Below are 22,834 nucleotides of genomic sequence, written 5' to 3'. Positions count from 1 at the left end.
AAGACAAAATTGTACCCACCTCTACTACTACCTCTGGCATCTTGTTCCAGATACTCACCACCCTCTATGTGAAAAAAGTGCTCCTCTAGATCCTTTTGTATCTCTCCCCTCTCACCTTAAACCTATGCCCTTTAGTTTTAGACTCCCCTACCTTTGGGAAAAGATATTGACTATCTAGCTGATCTATGCCCGTCATTATTCTATAGACCTCTGAGGTCACCCCTCAGCCTCCTACGCTCCAGAGGACAAAGTCCCAGTCTATCCAGCCTCTCCTTATAACTCAAACCATTAAGTCCCAGTAGCATCCTAGTAAATCTTTTCTGCACTCTTTCTAGTTTAATAATATCCTTTCTATAATAGGGTGACCAGAACTGTGCACAGTATTCCAAGTGTAGCCGTACCAATGTCTTGTACAACTTCAACAAGACATCTCAACTCCTGTATTCATAGAATCCCTACAGTGCAGAAGGAGGCCATTCGACCATTGAGCCTGCACCAGCAATAATCCCACCCAGGCCCTATTCCTGTAACCCCACGTATTTACTCTGCTAGTCCCCCTGACATTAAGGGACAATTCAACATGGCTAATCAACCGAACCTGCTTTTTTTGGAGTGTGGGAGGAAACCGGAGGAAACCCACGCAGACATGGGGAGAATGTGCAAACTCCACACAGACAGTGACCCAAGGCTGGAATCAAACCTGGGTCCCTGGCGCTGTGAGGCAGCAGTGCTAACCACGGTACCTAACCTCTCTTGCAATGCTATTTTTCAATTTAATTGGGATACCTGACCAGGATGCAAGCACAGCACCCAATTGGAGACACCAACTGCCTTCAGGAGGTGGGAGCTGCATGCCTGGTGCTGGTGCCATGTCACCATGTTGGGGGCTGAAGTTGCCTTACTGATTAAACCAGGCAGCTCCTCAGCTGGCCAGGCTGTTGAAAGCAGCCATTGATTACAACACTTGGTGCATTGCTCATGCTGGCAATAATTAGGCCCAGTAACTAAATGTGAGAAGTGCTGAGCTGGGCCCCACAGCGACCCCACCAGCTGTGCACAAACATGCACAAGAGTGCAGGGAAAAATGTTTGAAAATTCCTTTCTGTTCTACATAAGCTTCTTAACAAGCTGCGAGGGACTGTTAATTGGTGACAAAAGGGTTTCCCATTCCCTCCCTGATATGTTTTGTGGTTCACAGAAATTTGAAATCCCCATCAAACTGAAATTAAACTGAAATTCTGAAGCTCCATCAAATGTATTTAAGAACATAGAACATAGAAAGCCACTGCACAAACAGGCCCTTCGGCCCACAAGTTGCGCCGATCACATCCCCACCTCTAGGCCTATCTATAGCCCTCAATCCCATTAAATCCCATGTACTCATCCAGAAGTCTCTTAAAAGACCCCAACGAGTTTGCCTCCACCACCACCGACGTCAGCCGATTCCACTCACCCACCACCCTCTGAGTGAAAAACTTACCCCTGACATCTCCTCTGTACCTACCCCCCAGCACCTTAAACCTGTGTCCTCTCGTAGCAACCATTTCAGCCCTTGGAAATAGCCTCTCAGATCACACCGTGTGTGTGCTGCAAACTGATACCTTCTTAGCTCAAATCATTGACCAAGTGATTTACACTCTGAATGCTAATGTAATACATACGCCTAAATGTATGTTTCTAAATCATATTAGAATAATTAGAACAATATAACCTTCCCCTACTAGCCCTTTGAAAATGACAGGAGCATTGGGATCCAAAGAACAAACAAAGAACAAAGAACAATACAGCACAGGAACAGGCCCTTCGGCCCTCCAAGCCCGCGCCACTCCCTGGTCCAAACTAGACCATTCTTTTGTATCCCTCCATTCCCACTCCGTTCATGTGGCTATCTAGATAAGTCTTAAACGTTCCCAGTGTGTCTGCCTCCACCACCTTGCCCGGCAACGCATTCCAGGCCCCCACCACTCTCTGTGTAAAATACCTCCTTCTGATATCCGTGTTAAACCTCCCCCCCGGCCCTCACCTTGAACCTATGACCCCTCGTGAACGTCACCACCGATCTGGGAAAAAGCTTCCCACCGTTCACCCTATCTATGCCTTTCGTAATTCTATACACCTCTATTAGGTCACCCCTCATCCTCCGTCTTTCCAGTGAGAACAACCCCAGTTTACCCAATCTCTCCTCATAACTCAGCCCTTCCATACCAGGCAACATCCTGGTAAACCTCCTCTGCACTCTCTCTAAAGCCTCCATGTCCTTCCGGTAGTGTGGCGACCAGAACTGGGCGCAGTATTCCAAATGCAGCCAAACCAACATTCCTTACAACTGCAACATCAGACCCCAACTTTTATACTCTATGCCCCGTCCTATAAAGGCAAGCATGCCATATGCCTTATTCACTGCCTTCTCCACCTGTGGCATCACCTTCAAGGATCTGTGGACTTGCACACCCAGGTCCCTCTGCGTATCTACACCCTTTATGGTTCTGCCATTTATCGTATAGCTCTCCCCTACGTTAGTTCTACCAAAATGTTTGTAATATTTATTAATGATCTGGATGAGGGTATAGTTGGGTGGATTAGCAAATTTGCTGATGACACCAAAGTCGGTGGTGTGGTAGACAGTGAGGAAGGGTGTCGTAGTTTGCAGGAAGACTTAGACAGGTTGCAAAGTTGGGCCGAGAGGTGGCGGATGGAGTTTAATGCGGAGAAGTGTGAGGTAATTCACTTTGGTAGGAATAACAGATGTGTTGAGTATAGGGCTAACGGGAGGACTTTGAATAGTGTGGAGGAGCAGAGGGATCTAGGTATATGTGTGCATAGATCCCTGAAAGTTGGGAATCAAGTAGATAAGGTTGTTAAGAAGGCATATGGTGTCTTGGCGTTTATTGGTAGGGGGATTGAATTTAGGAGTCGTAGCGTTATGTTGCAACTGTACACAACTCTGGTGCGGCCGCACTTGGAGTACTGTGTGCAGTTCTGGTCCCCACATTACAGGAAGGATGTGGAGGCTTTGGAGAGGGTGCAGAGGAGGTTTACCAGGATGTTGCCTGGTATGGAGGGGAGATCCTATGAGGAGAGGCTGAGGGATTTGGGATTGTTTTCGCTGGAAAGGCGGCGGCTAAGAGGGGATCTTATTGAAACATATAAGATGATTAGAGGTTTAGATAGGGTGGATAGTGATAGCCTTTTTCCTCTGATGGAGAAATCCAGCACGAGGGGGCATGGCTTTAAATTGAGGGGGGGTAGTTATAGAACCGATGTCAGGGGTAGGTTCTTTACCCAGAGGGTGGTGAGGGATTGGAATGCCCTGCCAGCATCAGTAGTAAATGCGCCTAGTTTGGGGGCGTTTAAGAGATCCGTAGATAGGTTCATGGACGAAAAGAAATTGGTTTAGGTTGGAGGGTCACAGTTTTTTTTTAACTGGTCAGTGCAACATCGTGGGCCGAAGGGCCTGTTCTGCGCTGTAATGTTCTATGTTCTATGTTCTAAAATGCATCACTTCGCATTTATCTGGATTGAACTCCATCTGCCATTTCTTTGCCCAAATTTCCAGCCTATCTATATCCTTCTGTAGCCTCTGACAATGTTCCTCACTATCTGCAAGTCCAGCCATTTTCGTGTCGTCCGCAAACTTACTGATCACCCCAGTGACACCTTCTTCCAGATCGTTTATATAAATCACAAACAGCAGAGGTCCCAGTACAGAGCCCTGCGGAACACCACTAGTCACAGGCATCCAGCTGGAAAAAGACCCTTCCACTACCACCCTCTGTCTTCTGTGACCAAGCCAGTTCTCCACCCATCTAGCCACCTCCCCCTTTATCCCATGAGATCCAACCTTTTGCACCAACCTACCATCCAGTGCCATTCCCCCAAGGAATGCAATTTTTAAATCCCGCCTGGACTTGTTCCCATCCCACCAGCATTGGAAACTCTGGTTCTGAGTGTAACAGCAAGTGGGTAATTTAGGTTGAACATTTATATTCACTGTAATGAAGTTGTGATGGAGAGTGTAAAGTTATAGAATCACACAAAACTATCACAAAGATTCCTTGCTGTTGGTCTTGTTTTACTGATGCAAACTACAACTCTGTTTTCAGAAACTTTTTATGGATTGTTGGTAAGACAAAAGAAGTGAGTTTGAATATTGTTCTGTCCAATACTGGAGAAGATTCATATCTCACCAGACTGGTCCTGTCCTACCCAAAGAGCCTTTACTTCAAGGGGATCTCAAAAACACGGGTAAGATGAAATTCTGGCCTGATGGATCACAGCGGAAACATTGGGAGAGTTTTAATGCCAAAATCAGAAGGGTTGGAGCTGGATTGGAAGTAAAATCAGTAAAACATGTGGCCTAGCTTCAAGCTCCTATTCTGGTTCTAATTCAAGCATGTCTGTCTGTGTGCACATAACCTGTTTACAGGAGTCAGTGAGATCATAGCACAATAAATCAATCATTATACAGTGGTACAATCATTAAGACATGGGGCCTGATTTTACCATTTTGAGTCGAAGTGCCGAATCTGGGTATCAAATAGATCTGGGCCTGTAAAGGGATACACCATCACTGGTACACTACCAGCCACAGATTATTCTTCCCTGCAGGGGCAAGAGAGCGGGAGAGATGGCTGTGGCTGGTAGTGTACCAGTGATGGTGTATCCCTTTACAGGCCCAGCTTGGTCCTTCTCCAGTGTCTCCCCTTGGACTTGTACTGATCTTGTAGCCGGTTTTCATGCGGATCCACTGTGGAATCGGCCGGTTCTGCTTCATCTTCTTAGCGAGGAATCGCTTCATCCTGAAGGTTTTGTGGGATGGCATGGCCGCACGTCCACACCGGCAGGAGGGATTCGTTCCTCTGGTGGGGAGGAGGAATCACCCGCAGAGTGGCGGTGGACCCCCCTGCCCCCTCCCCACCGATCAGCCGCAGACTGGCAGCGGAACCCCCCTGACCAGAGGATGATCTGGGTCCCCCCCCTCTCCCCCCCCCGCCCCCCGACCAGAGGATGATCTGGGTCCCAACTCCCCCCCCTCTCCTCCTCCCACCCCCCCAACCAGAGGATGACCTGGATCAGAGAGCCGTTGGAGGTTCTGACCCCGCTCTTCGGAAACTGCAGCGACGACTTCAGACTTTTATTTTGCAGGTTGCTTACAGCGCGGATGCGAAACGGGCCAGAAGACGGTAAAGTGGGATTTGGCGGTAGGGTTGGGCGCACGGTTCATTAAGTCAATTTAAATGCATGCAAATGCATTTAAATAATCGGACCGCCCGATTCGGGTGCGGGCCGGACCCGCGCCCGAATTGGGTGCCGGTAAAGCTGCGATATGCTCGGAATTGGGTGCAGATCGCGGTATAGGCCCGACGCCCAACTTTACCGTGATTTCGCGCCCGAAAACTGGCATGAAGTTTTAGTAAAATTGGGCCCATGGTAATGACGTTTTTCAATTGAATTAAACTGCTAATTGATTTGAACACGGCCAGATAGAGTTTCCAGAGTTCGGAAAACAGACAAATTTCATATATATTTTGTGGGTGAATTTAAAGGTTAGATTGCCTGACCTCAATGAAATCTCCGTGCTTATCGCTACTTTGTCAGTTCACTTTGGCAAAGGTTTCACAACAATTTCTTGTCACGGGTTTGTGAGGAGTTGTGTGTGGGGTTTCAAATGAGCACTAGCAGCGTAGGGAAGATGACGAGATAGGGACATTGGATGTTTTTGACAGTGCGACACATGAGGAATATAAATACCATCCACAGCAGCAATGATATGCTGTGGTGGGATCAGCATTTGTACAGAAGGAAAGACTACAGGAGTAAGTTACAGGAGGAAGGTGCAGATTTACAAAGGTGAGTGGAGAAACAGCAGAGGAAAGCAATCTAGGAGAGGCAATCATAGGAAGTGCCATCTACATGAGAAGGTCTGCAGGCTCTTGACACTTGTGATGAATTAGATGCAGGAAGACTACAATGGGAGTCTTGTGAACACCAGGCAGGGCATCAAGGAGAGGAACCAATATTCTTGCAGGGAGGTTCACTAGTGCTGTTTGGGAGGGTTTAAACTAGAATGGCAGGGGGCTGGGAACCGGAGCAGCAGGTCAGCAAGTGGAGGGATTGAGGGGAAGGTAGATGTTAGGACCAGTAAATCCAAAAGGAGGGACAGGCAGGGACAGGTTAATGAACATGATGGGCTGAAGTGTGTTTATTTCAATGCAAGCAGTATTATGGGTAAGACAGATGAACTTGGAGCCTGGATCAATACATGGGACTATGATGTTGTGGCCATTACAGTGACTTGGTTGAGAGAGGGACAGGACTGGCTGCTCAACGTTCCAGCGTTTCGATGTTTAAGATGAGATAGAGAGGTAAAAGTGGTGGAGGAGTTGCATTACTCATCAGGAAGACTGTCACATCTGCACTCAGGGAGGACACACTGGAGGCCTCATCCACTGAGGCAATATGGCTGGAGCTCAAAAATAAGAAGGGTGCAATCACTCTGATGGGATTATACTATAGGCCCCCCAACAGCCACCGGGACATTGAGGAACAAATATGTAGGCAGCTTCTGGAAAGAAGCAATAACAACAGGGTTGTCATAGTGGGTGATTTTAACTTCCTCAATATTGACTCGGACTTCCTTAGAGCAAGCAGCTTAAACGAGGCAGAATTTGTTAGGTGCATCCAAGAGGGTTTCTTGAAACAGTATGTGGATAACCCAACCAGAGGAGGGGTCATACTGGACCGTGTATTGGCAAATGAGCCTGGCCAGGTGACTGACTTTTCAGTGAAAGAGTATTTTGGAAACAGTAACCACAACTCCTTATGTTTTAAGCCAGCTCTGAATAAGGATAAGTCAGGACCATGTGGGAAGGGACGAAATTGGGGGAGGGCAAATTATGACAGTATTAGACAGGAACTAGGGAGAGTTAATTGGGAGCAGCTGATATCGGGCAAGTCCCCATTTGACGAGAGATTTGGGAAATTTTAAAGACCTACCGAGTTCAGTAGGCATGTTCCAGTAAGGAGGAAAGACAAGTATGGTAAGGTAAGGGGTCCTTGGATAATGAGAGAGGTTGTGAGCTTAGTCAAAAGGATAAAAGAAGCAAATGGAAGTTTAGGAAGCTAAAATTGGACAGGGCCTGTGAGGAATATAAAGAAAGCAGCAAAGAACTCAAGAAAGGAATTAGGAGAGCAAGGAGGGGCCATCAAATGACCTTGGCAAGTACGGTTAAAGAGAATCCCAAGATATTTTATAGAAACATAGAAACATAGAAACACTACAGCACAAAACAGGCCCTTCGGCCCCACAAGTTGTGCCGAACATATCCCTACCTTTTAGGCCTATCTATAATCCTCCATCCTATTAAGTCCCATGTACTCATCCAGGAGTCTCTTAAAAGACCCTATTGAGTTTGCCTCCACCATCACTGACGGCAGCCGATTCCACTCGCCCACCACCCTCTGTGTGAAAAACTTCCCCTAGCATTTCCCCTGTACCTACCCCCCAGCACCCTAAATCTGTGTCCTCTCGTAGCATCCATTTCCACCCTGAGAGTCCATCCGATCTATGCCTCTCAACACCTTATATACCTCTATTAGATCTCCTCTCATCCTACGTCTCTCCAAGGAGAAAAAACTGAGCTCCCTCAGCCTATCCTCATAAGGCATTCCACTCAATCCAGGCAACATCCTTGTAAATCGCCTCTGCACCCTTTCAATCTTTTCCACATCCTTCCTGTAATGAGGCGACCAGGACTGAGCACAGCACTCCAAGTGGGGTCCGACGAGGGTCTTATATAGCTGCATCATTATCCCTGGACTCCTAAACTCAATCCCTCAATTGATAAAGGCCAGCACACCATACGCCTTCTTAACCACCTCCTCCACTTGCGGGGCCGATTTTAGAGTCCTATGGACCCGGACCCCAAGGTCCTTCTGATCCTCTACAGTACTAAGAGTCTTTCCCTTAATATTGTACTCTTTCATCCCATTTGACCTGCCAAAATGGACCACTACGCATTTATCTGGGTTGAAGTCCATTTGCCACTTCTCCGCCCAGTCTTGCATCCTACCTATGTCCCTCTGTAACTTCTGACATCCCTCCAGACTATCCACAATCCCACCAACCTTCGTGTCGTCGGCAAACCTACCAACCCATCTCTCCACTTCCTCATCCAGGTCATTTATGTCCCAGAACAGATCCCTGGGGCACACCATTGGTGACCGACCTCCATTTAGAAAAAGACCCATCTATACCCACTCTCTGCCTCCTTTGGGCAAGCCAGTTCTGGATCCACAGGGCAGCAGCCCCTTGGATCCCATGCCCTCTCACTTTTTCGAGAAGCCTTGCATGGAGGACCTTATCGAACGCCTTGCTAAAATCCATATAAACCACATCGACTGCTTTCCCTTCGTCAATGTGTTCAGTCACATTTTTGAAGCACTCCACCAGGCTCGTAAGGCACGATCTGCCTTTGACAAAGCCATGCTGAGTATTCTTGAGCATACTAAACCTCTCCAAATGCTCATAAATCTTGTCCCTCAGGATCTTCTCCATCAGCTTACCAACCACTGAGGTTAGACTCACCGGTCGGTAATTTCCTGGGCTATCCCTATTCCCCTTCTTGAAAATAGGAACCACATCCGCAATCCTTCAATCCTCCGGCACCTCTCCCGTCTCCATCGACGACGCAAAGATCATCGCCAGAGGCTCTGCAATCTCTTCCCTCGTCTCCCACAGTAACCTGGGGTACATCCCATCCGGACCTGGCGACTTATCTATCTTGATGCCATTCAAAGATTCCAGCACAACCTCTTTGTTAAAGTCCACATACTCAATCTTTTCGGTCCACCACAAGCCCACAGTACATCCACCCAGGTCCTTCTCCTCTGTGAAAACTGAGGCAAAATACTCATTAAGCACCTCTGCCATTTCTACTGGTTCCGTACAGATTTTCCCGCCTTCACCTTTTATAGGCCTTATTCCTTCACGTCTCATCCTTTTACTCTTCACATATTTATAGAACGCCTTAGAGTTTTCCTTAATCCTACCTGCCAAGGCCTTCTCGTGACCCCTTCTGGCTCTCCTAATTTCCTTCTTTAGTCCCTTCCTACAAGCCGTATACCCATGTGGATCCCTATCTTCGCCAAGCTCTCTGAACCTTTTGTACGCTTTCCTTTTCTTCTCGACTAGGTCCCGCACAGCTTTCATGCACCACGGTTCCTTTAACCTACCAACTCCTCCCCGTCTGCTCGGAACGTTGTCCTGTAGAACTCTAGACAGACATTCCTTAAAAAACTGCCACCTCTCTTCAGTACATTTCCCCGAGAATACCTCCTTCGAATTTACTGCTCTAATTTGCTGCCTTATGTCTTCATATTTCCCCTTACTCCATATAAACGCTTTCCTAGCTTGCCTAATCCTCTCTTTTTCCAATGCAAGCATAAAGGAGATAGAGTTATGATCGCTATCCCCAAGATGCTCTCCCACTGAGAGATCTGACACCTGTCCAGGTTCATTGGTCAGTATCAGATCAAGTACAGCCTCTCCTCTTGTAGGCTTGTCCACATGCTGTGTCAGGAAACCCTCCTGAACACACCTAACGAACTCCTCCCCATCCAATCCCCTTACCCTCGGGATATTCCAATCTATGTTTGGGAAATTAAAGTCTCCCATCACAACAACTCTGCTATTATTGCAACTCTCCAGGATCTGTTTCCCTATCTGCTCCTCCACCTCCCTGTTACTATTGGGCGGCCTATAGAAAACTCCCAGCAAAGTGATTTGTTGTGGCTTCTCTCCCTGTTCCCCTCAGATGTGTTTTTGCTCTTTTGTTCTACAAGAGACAAAGAAACAAAATTTGAGTGACTGGAGATCAATATTTCCCGACTGGATGCACTATATTCAGAGACAGCAACTATCATATAGATAATGATGTGGAGATGCTGGCGTTGGACTGGGGTGGGCACAGTAAGAAGTCTCTCAACACCAGGTTAAAGTCCAACAGGTTTATTTCAGAGCACCGCTCCTGATGAACACTCACCTGATGAAGGGGCAGCGCTCCGAAAGCTCGTGCTTCCCAAATATACCTGTTGGACTTTAACCTGGTGTTGTGAGACTTCTTACTGCATCATATAGATGCATCACATTGGGTAAGATGGAGTGAGTGGCAGCAATGAAAAGATAAAGCTGGTGCTGGCTAATGAACCTGGACAGGTGGAGGATCTCTCGGTGGGTGAGCATCTTGGGGATAGCGATCATAATTCTATCTCCTTCACGATAGCATTGGAAAGAGATAGGGTCAGGCAGGCTAGGAAAGTGTTTCTCTGGAGTAAAGGGAAATACAGTGTCATCAGGGAGGAAATTAGACGGGTAAATTGGAAGGAGGCATTCTTGGGGAAAAGTACCGAAGGAAAGTGGAGGATTTTCAAGGAATGTTTGTCTGGAGCTCTGCATGACAACGTTCCGATGAGACAGGGGGGTGTTGGTAGGGTACGGGAACCGTGGTGCACGAAGGTTGTGATGAACCTGGTGAATAAGAAAAGAGAGGCGTACAGAAGGTTCAGAGAGCTAGGAGGTGTTAAGGATTTAGAGGAGTATACGCGATGTAGGAAGGAGCTTAAAAAGGAAATTAGGAGAGCGAGAAGGGGTCATGAGAAGACCTTGGCGGGTAAGATTAAGGAGAATCCCAAGGCTTTCTACAAATATGTCAAGAGTAAAAGGATGAGATGTGAAGGCATAGGACCCTTAAAAGGTGAAGGGGGAAAAGTTTGTGCGGAACCGTTAGAAATGGCGGAGCTGCTTAATGAATACTTTACCTCGGTATTCACGGTGGAAAGGGATCTGGGTGGTTGTACTGCTGGATTGCGGAGGACAGAAAGGATCGAGCATGTGGACATAAAGAAAGAGGATGTGTTGGAACTATTGAATGGCATCAAGGTTGGTAAGTCGCCGGGACCGGATGGGATGTACCCCAGGTTACTGTGGGAGGCGAGGGAGGAGATTGCGGAGCCTTTGGCGATGATCTTTGCATCGTCGATGGAGACGGGAGAGGTTCCGGAGGATTGGAGGATTGCGGATGTGGTCCCTATATTCAAGAAAGGGAACAGGGACAGCCCGGGAAATTACCGACCGGTGAGTCTAACCTCAGTGGTTGGTAAGTTGATGGAGAGGATCCTGAGAGACAGGATTTATGATCATCTAGAGAAGTTTAGTATGATCAAAAGTAGTCAGCACGGCTTTGTCAGGGGCAGGTCGTGCCTTACGAGCCTGGTTGAGTTCTTTGAAAATGTGACCAAGCACATTGACGAAGGAAGAGCGGTGGATGTGGTCTATATGGACTTCAGCAAAGCGTTCGATAAGGTCCCCCATGCAAGACTTCTTGAGAAAGTGAGAGGGCATGGGATCCAAGGGGCTGTTGCCTTGTGGATCCAGAACTGGCTTGCCTGCAGAAGGCAGAGAGTGGCTGTGGAGGGGTCTTTCTCTGCATGGAGGTCAGTGACCAGTGGAGTGCCCCAGGGATCTGTTCTGGGACCCTTGCTGTTTGTCATTTTCATAAATGACCTGGATGAGGAAGTGGAGGGATGGGTTGGTAAGTTTGCTGACGACACCAAGGTAGGTGGTGTTGTGGATAGTTTGGAGGGATGTCAGAAGTTGCAGCGAGACATAGATAGAATGCAAGACTGGGCGGAGAAGTGGCAGATGGACTTCAACCCGGATAAGTGTGTAGTGATCCATTTTGGCAGATCCAATGGGATGGAGCAGCAGTATAAAATGAAGGGTACCATTCTTAGCAGTGTAGAGGATCAGAAGGACCTTGGGGTCCGGGTCCATAGGACTCTTAAATCGGCCTCGCAGGTGGAGGATGCGGTCAAGAAGGCGTATGGCGTACTAGCCTTCATTAATCGAGGGATTGAGTTTAGGAGTCGGGAGATAATGCTGCAGCTTTATAGGACCCTGGTTAGACCCCACTTGGAGTACTGCGCGCAGTTCTGGTCACCTCATTACAGGAAAGATGTTGAAGCCATTGAAAGGGTGCAGAGGAGATTTACAAGGATGTTGCCTGGATTGGGGGGCATGCCTTATGAGGATAGGTTGAGGGAGCTTGGTCTCTTCTCCCTGGAGAGACGAAGGATGAGAGGTGACCTGATAGAGGTTTACAAGATGTTGAGGGGTCTGGATAGGGTGGACTCTCAGAGGCTATTTCCAAGGGCTGAAATGGTTGCTACGAGAGGACACAGGTTTAAGGTGCTGGGGGGTAGGTACAGGGGGGATGTCAGGGGTAAGTTTTTCACTCAGAGGGTGGTGGGTGAGTGGAATCGGCTGACGTCGGTGGTGGTGGAGGCAAACTCGTTGGGGTCTTTTAAGAGACTTCTGGATGAGTACATGGGATTTAATGGGATTGAGGGCTATAGATAGGCCTAGAGGTGGGGATGTGATCGGCGCAACTTGTGGGCCGAAGGGCCTGTTTGTGCTGTGGCTTTCTATGTTCTATGTTCTATGTTCTAAATGGCAGGAAGGGGATGGTGTGAAAATACTTAGCTAGAGAAGGCTCAGACCTGCTGAAACGTAACTGGATGTGAGGAGTTGATATGATGAAGTAGGTAGTGGATTAGTGGTGTTGTCACTGAACTAGTAATCCAGAGACCAGAGCATGATCTGGGGACCTGGATTCAAATCCCATTCACCAGATGGTGAAATTTGAATTCAATAAAATCTGGAATTAAAAGTCCAATGATGATCATGAAACCATTGTCAATTTTCATAAAAACCCATCTGGTTCACCAATGCCCTTTCGGGAAGAAAATCTGCAATTGTGTAACTGCAGATCCACAGCAATGTGGTTCACGCTCAAATGCCCCTTGAAATGGAGGGCAGTTAGGGATGGACAATAAATGCTGGCCCAGCCAACGATGCCCACATCCCATAAATGGATAATTGAAAAAAGCTTAGCAAGACAAAGTGGATTGGAATTGCACAACAGGATGTAGGTGAACCATCAGATGCTATCACTTTCCCTGATTGGTTTAAGTCTTTAAACTGTGTCCTGCACTACACACAAGAACATGGCAGCTTCTAACATTCTCGACCACCACCTAACACCTCATTGTTCGACCGGAGCAAGGAGGAGAGGAGCGATTGGTGTTTAAAGTAAAAAGGGTAAGGGAATCACTGTATTTACTTACTTTCTTTTTTCAGAGTGTAAGGGAAAAACGGAAGTAGGTCAGGCGCAGGGTGACCTGGGAAGGGATTGTGTAGTTTTTTTTTCAATAAATGCACGGGAGGTTGAAAAGCAGGCCGCACTATCCAGCGGGCAGCGTCGTTAGTGGGCAGCGGAGTGAGCAGGGAGCAGAGTGAGAGCTGAAGGGCTTTGGCTCAAAACGGGCTTCGGCGAGAACAGGCAGAGGCAAGAGTAGGGTTTTTTCTTTTTCCCCAGAAAGTTTATTCCTGTTTTTCCCCAGAGTTTAAAAAAAAATGCCAGGCAAGATGTTGGAATGCTCCTCTTGCAGGATGTGGGAGATCAGGGAGACCTCCGGTGTCCCTGACGACAACCTGCAAAAGATGCATCCAGCTGAAGCTGCTCGCAAAGCGTGTTAGGGAACTGGAGAAGGAGCTTGATGACCTCCATCTAATTCGGGAGAATGAGAAGTGTATAGACAGTAGCTTCAGGGAGGTAGTTACACCTAAGCAGCAGAGCATAGGAAATTGAGTTACTGTAAGGAGAGAAAATGGAATTGTGAAAGGACAGGCAGAGCAGGGTTCCCCTGTGGCCATACCCCTCCACAACAGGTGTACTGAATTGGATACTGTTGTGGGAGATGCTTTACCTGGGACAAGCTGCAACAGCCGGAACTCTGATACTGAATCTGGTTCTACAGCGCAAAAGGGTGGGATGAAGAAGAGGAGAGCAGTAGTGATAGGGGACTCAATGGTCAGAGGTACAGACAGGAGGCTCTGTGGTCGGGACAGAGACTCCCGCATGGTTTGTTGCCTCCTGGGTACCAAGATCAGGGATGTCTCTGATCGCGTGCACAGCGTTCTAAGGCGGGAAGGTGATCAGCCAGATGTCGTGGTACACATCGGTACCAATGACGTAGGTAGGAAGAGTGAACATAAGAACATAAGAAATAGGAGCAGGAGTAGGCCATCTAGCCCCTCGAGCCTGCCCCGCCATTCAATAAGATCATGGCTGATCTGACGTGGATCAGTACCACTTACCCGCCTGATCCCCATAACCCTTAATTCCCTTACCGATCAGGAATCCATCCATCCGCGCTTTAAACATATTCAGCGAGGTAGCCTCCACCACCTCAGTGGGCAGAGAATTCCAGAGATTCACCACCCTCTGGGAGAAGAAGTTCCTCCTCAACTCTGTCTTAAACCGACCCCCCTTTATTTTGAGGCTGTGTCCTCTAGTTTTAACTTCCTTACTAAGTGGAAAGAATCTCTCCGCCTCCACCCTATCCAGCCCCCGCATTATCTTATAAGTCTCCATAAGATCCCCCCTCATCCTTCTAAACTCCAACGAGTACAAACCCAATCTCTTCAGCCTCTCCTCATAATCCAAACCCCTCATCTCCGGTATCAACCTGGTGAACCTTCTCTGCACTCCCTCCAATGCCAATATATCCTTCCTCATATAAGGGGACCAATACTGCACACAGTATTCCAGCTGCGGCCTCACCAATGCCCTGTACAGGTGCATCAAGACATCCCTGCTTTTATATTCTATCCCCCTCGCAATATAGGCCAACATCCCATTTGCCTTCTTGATCACCTGTTGTACCTGAGTGAGGAGGTCCTAAAGAGTGAGTACAAAGAGCTTGAAAGGAAGTTAAAAAGCAGGACCCCGAGGGTAGTAATCTCAGGATTGCTACCCGTACCACGTGCCAGTGAGGGTAGGAGTAGGATGCTTGGGTGGATGAACACGTGGCTGAGGAACTGGTGTAGGGGGCAGGGTTTCCGATTATTGGATCATTGGGACCTCTTCTGGGGCAGGTGGGACCTGTATAAGAGAGACGGGTTACACCTAAACTACAAGGGGACCAATATACTTGAAGGGAGGTTTGCTCGTGTTATTGGGGAGGGTTTAAACTAGATTTGCAGGGGGATGGGAACCAGAGTGCCAGAGCAGATAGTGGAGCAGGGGTAAAAAGACAGGTTAGTTCAAGCAAAATCACAAATGGAAGGGTTGAGCGTGGTGGAAATAACCTTTTGAGGTGTGTCTATTTCAATGCAAGGAGTATTGTGGGGAAGGCAGATGAGCTGAAGGCGTGGATAGACACATGGAAATATGACATTATAGCAATTCGTGAAACTTGGCTACAGGAGGGGCAGGACTGGCAGCTCAATGTTCCAGGGTTCCAATGTTTCAGGCGGGATAGAGGCAGAGGGATAAAAGGTGGGGGGGTGGCATTGTTGGTCAGGGAAAATGTTACAGCGGTACTCAGGCAGGATAAATTAGGGAGCTTGTCTACAGAGGCCCTATGGGTGGAGCTGAGAAACAGGAAAGGTATGACCACATTAATGGGATTGTATTATAGACCACCCAATAGTCAGCGAGAATTGGAGGAGCAAATCAGCAGAGAGATAGCTGACAACTGCAAGAAACACAAAGTTGTGATAGTAGGGGATTTTAATTTTCCTCAGAGAGATTGGGACTCGCATACTGTTAAAGTTTAGACAGGGTCAAGTTTGTGTTCAGGAGAATTTTCTACATCAGTATAGAGAGGTGCCAACGAGAGAGGATGCGATATTGGATCTCCTATTGGGAAATGAGTTGGGGCAGGTGATGGATGTGAGTGTGAGGGAACACTTTGGATCCAGTGATCATAATGCCATTAGTTTCAACCTGATCATGGATAAGGATAGATCTGGTCCTCGGGTTGAAGTTCTGAACTGGAAAAAGGCCAAATTTGATGAAATGAGAAGGGATCTGGGAAGTGTGGATTGGCACAGGCTGTTCTCTGGTAAGGATGTAAATGGAAAGTGGGAGGCCTTCAAAAGAGAAATTTTGACAGTGCAGAATTTGTATGTTCCTGTCAGGATTAAAGGCAAAGTAAATAGGGATAAGGAACCTTGGTTCTCGAGGGAGATTGTAACATTGATTAAGAGAAAGAGAGAATTGTATGAAATGTATAGGCAGCAAGGAACAGATCAGATGCTCGAGGAGTATAAAAAGTGCAAGAGGGAAATCAGGAGGGCTAAAAGAAGACATGAAGTTGCTTTGGCAGAGTGAAGGAAAATCCAAAGAGCTTCTATCGGTATGTCAGGAGCAAAAGGATAGCGAGGGATAAAATTGGTCCTCTTGAAGACCAGAGTGGTACACTGTGTATGGAACCAAAAGAGATGGGGGAGGTACTAAATGGTTTTTTTGCATCCGTATTTACTGAGGAAACGGGCATGGAGTCTACGGAAATAGGGCAAACTGGTAGGGAGGTCATGGAACCTTTACAGATTAAAGGGGAGGAGGTGCTCGCTGTCTTGAGGCAAATCAGAGTGGATAAATCCCCAGGACCGGACAGGGAATTCCCACGGACCTTGAGGGAAGCTAGTGTTGAACTTGCAGGGGCCCTGGCAGACATATTTAAAATGTCAGTATTCACGGGGGAGGTGCCGGATGATTGGAGGGTGGCTCATGTGTTCCGTTGTTTAAAAAAGGTTCCAAAAGAAATCCGGGAAATTATCGGCCAGTAAGTTTGACGTCGGTGGTGGGCAAGTTATTGGAAGGTGTGATAAGGGATAGGATCTACAAATATTTGGATAGACAGGGACTTATTAGGGAGAGTCAACATGGCTTTGTGCGTGGTAGGTCATGTTTGACCAATCTATTAGAGTTTTTCGAGGAGGTTACCAGGAAAGTGGATGAAGGGAAGGCAGTGGATGTTGTCTACCTGGATTTCAGCAAGGCCTTTGACAAGGTCCCTCATGGGAGGTTAGTTAGGAAGGTTCAGTCGCTAGGTATACATGGGGAGGTAGTAAATTGGATAAGACACTGGCTCAATGGAAGAAGCCAGAGAGTGGTTGTGGAGGATTGCTTCTCTGAGTGGAGGCCTGTGACTAGTGGTGTGCCGCAGGGATCGGTGTTGGGTCCATTGTTGTTTGTCATCTATATCAATGATCTGGATGATAATGTGGTAAATTGGATCAGCAAATTTGCTGATGATACAAAGATTGGAGGTGCAGTGGACAGTGAGGAAGATTTTCAAAGCTTGCAGAAGGATTTGGACCAACTAGAAAAATGAGCTGAAAAATAGCAAATGGAATTTAACGCAGACAAGTGTGAGATATTGCACATTGGAAGGACAAACCAAAGTAGAATGTACAGGGTAAATAGTAGGACTCTGAAGAGTGCAGTTGAACAGAGGGATCTGGGAATACAGGTACAGAATTCCCTAAAAGTGACGTCACAGGTGGATATGGTCGTGGAGAGTGCCTTTGGTACATTGGCCTTTATAAATCGGAGCATCGAGTATAAAAGTTGGAGTGTTATGGTAACGTTATATAAGGCATTGGTGAGGCCGAATTTGGAGTATTGTGTACAGTTTTGGTCACCTAGTTACAGGAAGGATGTAAATAAGGTTGAAAGAGTGCAGAGAAGGTTCACAAGGATGTTGCCGGGACTTGAGAAGCTGAGTTACAGAGAGAGATTGAATAGGTTGGGACTTTATTCCCTGGAGCGTAGAAGAATGAGGGGAGATTTGATAGAGGTGTATAAGATTTTGATGGGTATAGATAGAATGAATGCAAGCAGGCTTTTTCCACTGAGGCTAGGGGAGAAAAAAACTAGAGGGCATCGGTTAAGGGTGAAAGGAGAAAAGTTTAAAAGGAATATTAGGGGGGGCTTCTTCACGCAGAGAGTGGTGGGAGTGTGGAATGAGCTGCCGGATAAAGTAGTAAATGCGGGGTCACTTTTAACATTTAAGAAAACTTGGATGGGTTCATGGATGAGAGGGGTGTGGAGGGATATGGTCCAAGTGCAGGTCAGTGGGACTAGGCAAAAAATGGTTCGGCACAGACAAGAAGGGCCAAAAGGCCTGTTACTGAGCTGTAATTTTCTATGGTTCTATGGTTCTAACACCTCTTCCTCATTGCTGTTCCTCCTGCCCCTGGCTGCACCCAGCAGTAATTCCAGGGGAGTGACATTGAATCTCTGTTACCTTTGCTTCTTAAGAGTAATTCTAGACACCTCCTGGTCCTCTAAATTTAATTTCTGCATTGGACCTTTAAATATTGCGGCCAGAGGCACAGTGTTTAGCACTGCTGCCTCTCAATGCCAGGGATCTGGGTTTGATGCGCGTTATCACACACGAGGCTTGATGCTCAGGAAATAAAGGCTTTTATTTGCTGTAACAAGGTGGCTACTAATTATATACACAATCCCAGACAGAGCAGGGACCTTTATACCTCTCCCAGGAGGCGGAGCCCGACTGGGATGTACCACAATACTACAATACAAAGGTGTAACAACCCCACCCTAACCCCAACAGCAACAAGTAGAACAACCCATCCCTAACCCCAACAGCAACATATATACATACTTGTAGTACTGGCCAGACCCTGGCTCAGTACTATCTAGTGGGAACCAACGATGGTTCACCACATTCATCCCTCCTTTGAAAACAAAGGCCGGCAGGGTACAAAAACAGAATAATTTGTCATCAGTCTATAAGTTCAGACGGTCAGGGGGACTGCACCGTCGTTGTGACCTCCTCAATACCGGCGATGACACCGGAGTAGGCACTTGCGGTGGCGTTCTCCCCAAGGCGATGTCCAACTGTTCCTCCACAGACTCACGGGCCGGTTGACCCTGAGGTGACGGTAATCCATGGAGTTCCAACACGCCCTGAAGTGGCGACCATCCTCTGGACTCAGGCAAGCTGTACACGGGAGTAAAAGGGTTAAGTAATGGTCCCGATGCTGCCCGCGCCGTGTCCAGAGGGGAAACAAGAGTTATGGGGTTTGTAGCAGGGGGTATGGGAGCGACAGGGGTTGCTACGTCCCCTGCTGGCGCCAGGTCTCGCCCGTCAGGGTATGCCACATAGGCAAACTGAGGGTTGGCGTGGAGGAGATGGACCTGTTTGACCAACGGGTCGGACTTGCGGGCCCTTACATGTCGCCGCAGGAGGACAGGTCCTGAGTACGTCAACCAAGACGGTAATGAGGTCCCCGAGGAAGACTTCCGAGGGAATGAAAACATCCTCTCATGGGGAGTAGCGTTGGTTGCCGTACACAGGAGTGAGCGTATGGAATGGAGCGCATCAGGGAGCACCTCTTGCCAACGGGAGACTGGAAGGCTTTTTGACTTCAACGCCAGTAGGACAGCCTTCCAGACTGTAGCATTCTCACATTCCACCTGTCCGTTACCCCTAGGGTTGTAGCTCGTGGTTCTACTAGAGGCAATCCCGTATGAGAGCAGGTATTGCCTCAAGTCATCACTCATGAACGACGAGCCCCTGTCGCTGTGAATGTAGCCGGGGTACCCGAACAGGGTAAAAAGATCACGGAATGCCTTGATAACCGTGGCAGCGGATGTATCAGAGCAGGGAACAACAAAAGGGAATCTAGAGTACTCGTCAATGATGTTGAGGAAGTACACATTCCGATCTGTTGAGGGAAGGGGGCCCTTAAAATCGACACTCAGTCTCTCGAAGGGACGAGTGGCCTTGACTAAATGTGCCCGGTCAGGTCGGTAAAAGTGCGGTTTGCATTCTGCACATACCCGACAGCTTCTTGTTATGGACCTGACGTCCTCCACCGAGTAGGGCAGATTGCGGGCTTTTATAAAGTGGTAGAGCCGAGTGACCCCAGGATGGCATAGGTCATTATGGAGAGCCTGCAAACGGTCCTCCTGTATACTGGCGCATGTTCCACACGAGAGGGCATCCGAGGGCTCATTGAGTTTCCCTGGACGATACATGATGTCATAGTTATAGGTGGAGAGTTCAATTCTCCACCGCAAGATCTTGTTGTTCTTGATCTTGCCCCTCTGCGTGTTATCAAGGCATTCCGTGATCTTTTTACCCTGTTCGGGTACCCCGGCTACATTCACAGCGACAGGGGCTCGTCGTTCATGAGCGATGACTTGAGGCAATACCTGCTCTCATACGGGATTGCCTCTAGTAGAACCACGAGCTACAACCCTAGGGGTAACGGACAGGTGGAACGTGAGAATGCTACAGTCTGGAAGGCTGTCTTACTGGCGTTGAAGTCAAAAAGCCTTCCAGTCTCCCGTTGGTCCGTGATCAGAGTGAACCGTTTTCCCGCCAAGTAATGGCGCCAGTGCCTGACGGCCTCACAATGGCCTGGGCCTCCTTTTCCACCGCTGAATGCCGAATTTCGGGGCCTTGGAGGGTGCGGGAAAAAAATGCGATGGGCCTGCCCGCCTGGTTAAGTGTGGCGGCCAGGGCGAAATCAGATGCATCGCTCTCCACCTGAAAGGGGATGGACTCATCAACAGCGTGCATCGTAGCTTTCGCGATGTTGGCTTTTAATTTATTAAAGGCCAATCGGGCCTCTGGTGTTAGGGGAAAAGTAGTGGACTTAATGAGCGGACGGGCTTTGTCCGCGTAATTGGGAACACACTGTGCATAATAAGAGAAGAAGCCTAAGCATCTTCTCAGTGTTTTTGCACTAGTGGGCAGGGGAAGTTCAGAGAGGGGGCGCATACGGTCTGGATCAGGGCCAATGACCCCGTTTTCCACCACATATCCTAGGATGGCTATACGGCGCGTACGAAACACACACTTCTCCCTGTTGTAGGTCAGGTTCAGACGAGATGCAGTTCGTAGGAAATTCAGGAGATTTGTGTCGTGGTCCTGCTGGTCATGGCCGCAGATGGTGACATTATCCAGGTATGGGAAGGTAGCCCGCAGCCCGTTCTGGTCCACCATTCGGTCCATAGCACGCTGGAAGACCGAGACCCCATTGATGACACCAAAGGGAACCCTGAGAAAGTGATACAAACGACCATCCGCCTCAAAAGCTGTGTATTGTCGGTCCTCTGGGCGAATGTGGAGTTGGTGGTAGGCAGACTTGAGGTCTATGGTGGAGAACACCCGGTACTGCGCAATGTCAGACATGCATGGGAGGGGATACGCATCCAGTTGCGTGTATCTATTAATGGTCTGACTATAGTCAATGACCATCCGGGGTTTGTTCCCACTCTTGACCACCACGACCTGCGCTCTCCACGGACTAGCGCTGGGTTGTATGATCCTTTCTTTGAGGAGCCGCTGAACTTCAGATCGAATGAAGATCCGATCCTCAGCGCTGTAACGCCTACTCGGGCGGCACAGTAGCACAGTGGTTAGCACTGCTGCTTCACAGCTCCAGGGTCCCGGGTTCGATTCCCGGCTCGGGTCACTGTCTGTGTGGAGTTTGCACATTCTCCTCGTGTCTGCGTGGGTTTCCTCCGGGTGCTCCGGTTTCCTCCCACAGTCCAAAGATGTGCGGGTTAGGTTGATTGGCCAGGTTAAAAATTGCCCCTTAGAGTCCTGGGATGCGTAGGTAAGAGGGATTAGCGGGTAAATTAGCGGGTAAAAAAAAAGGGATTAGCAGGTAGGGCCTGGGTGGGATTGTGGTCGGTGCAGACTCGATGGGCCGAATGGCCTCCTTCTGCACTGTAGGGTTTCTATGATTCTACTCTTAGTCGCAATGGGCTTGCAGCCTGGCACAAGATTCTGGAACAGGGAGGGTGTGGTGATCTTCAGCGTCAAGAGGCTACAGGCGGGGCGCGTTGGGCAATTTGCAGGCTGCTGTTCTCCCACTGAAAGCGAAGGGAGTGGCCCACCGTACTGTAGGGTTACACTCCTCAAGTGGACCATGAAGTTTAGCCCGAGAAGTATTGGCGCGCAAAGGTGCGGCAACACTAGTAGCTTGAAACGCTCGTAAACTGTGCCTTGCACCGTTAAAGTTACCACGCAACTCCCTAGCACGGTGACAGACCGGGACCTTGATGCCATGGAAATTGTCTGTTTGACAGGTTGAATCCGGAGTCCACACCGCTTCACAGCGTCTGGGTGGATAAAGCTCTCAGTGCTCCCGCTGTCAAACAGACAATAAATCAAGTGGTCATTTACCTGAATGTCCATCATAGACTTGTCAAGTCTATGAGGCTTGGCCTGGTCCAGGATGATCGACGCCACCGTTGGTTCATGAGCGCCACTGCAGGCAGCTGAAATTGACGAGGATGACCCCTGCTGGTCGTTCGCGGTCAGTGCCGACCAACATGGCCGCTCCCATAGGTCGCACATGGGTGATGGCGCCAAACTCAGCGACCCCTGGTGGTCACACATCTCCGACTCCGTCGACTGTAATGGCGTCGTCCTGGCCTCGCACGTGGACGAAACCCTCGACGATTTCGACGACGAAGAACCGGGCTCTGAGGAATCGCAGGCCGCACTGCTGTTCCTAGAAGCAGATTTAGAGCGGCACACTTTCGAATAGTGCCCCTTCTTACCGCAGGCGGAGCACAACACAGCTTTAGCGGGACACCGTTGCCGAGTATGCTTCGCTCTCCCACAGAAGTAACACCGCGGGCCGCCCGGAGCTGCTGCCGTCGTCTGGCCCGAGTGTGAGCACGCCATTACGCAGCATCTCGAACCCAAGGGACGAGGAGGGATTGGCGACTGCTCCTGCCACGTTGTCTCCACTTGGTCTTCAGGATACAATACTAGGCTTTTGGAGGCCGTCTCCAGCATCTCCGCTAGTTCTATTGCCTGGGTAAGGTCAAGGTTACCCTTCTCCAGTAGTTTGAGTCGAATGTACGATGATCCAACTCCCGCCACAAATGCATCTCGGGCGAGGTCGTTCATACTCTGCTCAGCCGACACA

The 22,834-nt window shown here is 48.6% G+C and overlaps 1 protein-coding gene across 2 annotated transcripts in view; it reads left to right on the top strand.

Moving 5' to 3' along the window:
* Window positions 1-22,834, top strand: part of LOC144501157 (integrin alpha-E-like) — a 377,113-nt gene that overhangs the window by 258,271 nt on the left and 96,008 nt on the right. For both annotated transcript variants that reach the window (XM_078224555.1, XM_078224556.1), the window contains one exon: window positions 4,104-4,245. In XM_078224555.1, the coding sequence (XP_078080681.1) occupies window positions 4,104-4,245 (142 nt within the window). The remainder of the gene's footprint in view (window positions 1-4,103; window positions 4,246-22,834) is intronic.

This window comes from Mustelus asterias, chromosome 12, assembly GCF_964213995.1.
Source record: "Mustelus asterias chromosome 12, sMusAst1.hap1.1, whole genome shotgun sequence".
In the NCBI taxonomy this organism is placed as follows: domain Eukaryota; kingdom Metazoa; phylum Chordata; class Chondrichthyes; order Carcharhiniformes; family Triakidae; genus Mustelus; species Mustelus asterias.
The sequence above is the reverse complement of the archived record's forward strand: the minus strand, read 5'-3'. Positions and strand labels throughout refer to the sequence as shown.